This window comes from Melampsora larici-populina (assembly GCF_000204055.1).
Source record: "Melampsora larici-populina 98AG31 unplaced genomic scaffold MELLAscaffold_14, whole genome shotgun sequence".
NCBI lineage: Eukaryota > Fungi > Basidiomycota > Pucciniomycetes > Pucciniales > Melampsoraceae > Melampsora > Melampsora laricis-populina.
In genome coordinates, this window is record NW_006768778.1 from 1,647,703 (window position 1) to 1,650,992 (window position 3,290).

The following is a 3,290-nucleotide window of genomic DNA, read 5'->3' on the forward strand; positions in this document are numbered from 1 at the left end:
ATGGTCAACTTCAATTTATTCTCATCACGAATCAACAAATCAACAACTAATCATGATCAAGATCTATCAAATCTTACTGAACATTCTTCTTCTTCTTCTTCATCATCAAATCACATTCATCAGCAGACTCACAGATTGATTGATAAACTAAGATCATCTTCAACTACTCTCAAATCAAAACCAAGCTTATTACATCATCCTCAAGCTTTGACTTCTCATTCTTCTCTCTTATCACCTTTACCTTTACCTTCACCTTCACGTTCAGCTTCTCAATCTTCTACTTTCTCTAGATTTCGTCAAAGAGCTTCTTCTCTCAAACCATTATCTAATCATCATCATCAACTTAACTCATCTTCTATTTCAAATCAACTTGCTTATCAATTACCTTCTATCGATTTACAAGAAGAATTGGTTTTAGATCATTCAACTCTCAACTCTTCAAATTCAATCACCACTACTACTAATATCAACATGTCATCTCAATCTCAATCTCAACCACCATCACCATCACTATCACTATCACTACTCAAATCTCATTCACCATCTCAGTCTAAATTCAAATCACCATCTCAATCTAAATTCAAATCACCTTCACCATCCCTACTCAAATCTCAACCACAATCACCATCTCAATCTGTCTTCAAATCTACTCCTTCTATTCGATCTAACAATACCATCTTCTCATTTCGATCCAAGTTTAGAGTAGGCAGACGAAAACAAGCAGATGAACAATCTATGAATCATCAAGACTCACAAACTAGCGTATCCACCACACTTCATCCACCTAATCCATCTGTTTCACCTAAACTCAAGCCTTCTGCTTCACTTTATAGTGATCCTAGTTTGATCAAATCAACCGATCTCAATTCATCTCAAAGCTCATCTGTTTCTTCATTTCAACTTAAATCATTTCGAAATGTGAGATCGACAAGTTCACCTGGTGAAGTACCACTACTGGTGGAGTCTATTCCAACGACTCCAAAACGACAACAAACCACCCCAACTCAAAAGACCACATTCACTCAATCATCCAACACTCCAACTCAAAAAACTACCTTCACTCAATCATCAAACACTCCCACTCAATCCATTCGATCTAGTCCTGTACCTTTGATTCAAGCTTCACCTAATCCAAGTTGTACAACTCAAAGTCCTTCATCTTCAAAACGGATCAGTGCAGCAGCTTTTAGAGAAGCTAGACAAGCTCGAACCACTTCACGGTCTTCCTTAAACAGTACTTATTCAGATAAATCATTTCTTCAGTATGATCCTCATCAACATCGATCAAGTTATTGGGCACCTTCTAATTCATCAATTAACCTTTATCAAGGATTCTCGATGCCTTCACTCATGAATTCAGGTAGAGCTATGTCAGATATTGGATTACCTAGTCAATCCAAACCATCATCATCATCATCACGCCATCAATCTCATCAAAGTGGTACGCCTAAACCGAGTCCATCAGATCATTTCAAACGAAACGTTTCACAACCTACACCTAATTCTGGAAGATTATCATACTATCATAATTCAAAAGCTTTTGAAACCGAAACCGAAACGGATATTTTAATTCCACCACGTCCAGCTTTCTATGGATCATCATCATCATCATCTACTTCAAGATCTTCTCACGATCAATCTAGTTCTACAACTCCATTTTATAAAACTCAATCGACTTCACAAAGATCATTGGTGGGCAATTCGAGTCAAAGATCTTTACCGATTCATACTTCTAGACCTATTTCTAGTATGATGATCAAACCTACTAGTAATAAGAAACTTAAAGATTTAACACCACTTGATAAATGGCATTCAGATTCAGAATCGGATTCAGAAAATCCCCATCCCCCTCAACTATCTAAAGATGATCCTGAAGAAGAAGATGATGAAGTTCCATTATCTAAATTAAAAAAGAAAAGTTTTTCTTCTTTAAAGGTTTCTTGTAATGCTAAACCTTTTGGTTCTTTTATTCCTCCGATTTCGATTACTCCTACTTCTGGTTCTGGTTCTTTACCTTTGGTTCATCCTCCTCAACAACAATCACAGCAACAGCAATCACAGCAGCAGCAGCAACAGCAACAGCAACAGCAGCAACAGTACAGAGGCATCAGTCCGGCTTCGTCTTCTTCTGGTGGATCTGCTGGTCCGATCACTCCTTTGGATTCATCACTTGCTATTAATTTAATTAGAAAAGGTAGGCTTGCTTTTCAAACTTTTCTTTTTTTTTCGATTTTTAAACTTTTTCTTTTTTCTCGATTTTTAAACTTTCTTTCTTTTTTTTTTGATTTTTAAACTTTCTTTCTTTTCACAATTTTGATTTTAATTTTTTTTTACAATTTTGATTTTGATTTTAACTGATTGGATCGTATTTTTTTTTGGTTTAGATGATGAATTCGGATTAGAACATGCACCAAATGGAGTAGATCAAGTTTTGTATAATGGATTAAGTGAATCTGATAAATATCAATTACATCAACGTAGTCAGATGATGATTCAAGTTGAGTGATTCTCTTCTCTTTCTTAAACCTCAAATTAAAGTTGAATTTCTCATTGATTTTTTGATTGATTTTTGATTTTTGATTGATTTTTTCTTTGGGGGGGGTTGGGTTTTATTAGATGATTGCAGCTCAAGCTCAGATGCATGCGATTTCTTTGTCTAATCATCAAACCTTTCATCAACTTACTTCTAATGAGATCGAGTTGGGATTCAATGGAATGGGATTCAATGGTAATGGGTTTAATGGAATGGGCAACGGAATGGGAATGAGCAATGGGATGGGCTTTAATGGGATGGGTAATGGGAATGGAAAGTTGGGGTACGGTAGAGGTAGTCAGTCTTTGATTGGAATTAATGAAGAGTTGGGTAAGAAGAGGATTAGGAAGGTTTCAGGTGCTGCTAGTGGGATTGGAATTGGTACTGTTAGTGGTACTGGCAGTGGAAGTGGGAGTGGGATTGGGAGCGGGAGCGGGAAGGGCAAGGGAAATCATTCGAGTGATACGATTACTAAGTTGAAACCTTGATGGATTTTTTGGTTGGAGGGGTTCAGGTTGAGGTTGGAGGCTGGAGGGGATTTGTATTCCAACAAAATAGTCTTGGGGTGATTTTTATCTGATTATGATTATTATTTTGATTTATTAGTATTAGTATTAGTATTATTTGTTTTATTGATTTATTTTGATTGATTGCAAAACTTTATGAACTTTTTGATTTTTTTTCTTCGTTTTTGAGTTTTGAGTTTTGATTGATTGATTTTTTTGGATATTTGTGATTTTGATATTTTTGATTTCTG

General features: G+C 35.8%; 1 protein-coding gene across 1 annotated transcript; it reads left to right on the top strand.

Annotated features, from left to right (window-relative positions):
• On the top strand, positions 1-3,021 carry MELLADRAFT_62514 (uncharacterized protein; the record flags this gene model as incomplete). The annotated part of the gene is made up of 3 exons (XM_007408961.1): positions 1-2,194; positions 2,385-2,477; positions 2,627-3,021. 3 exons carry the CDS (start codon positions 1-3, stop codon positions 3,019-3,021), a joined length of 2,682 nt encoding a protein of 893 aa, XP_007409023.1.
• Positions 3,022-3,290: the final 269 nt, after the last annotated feature.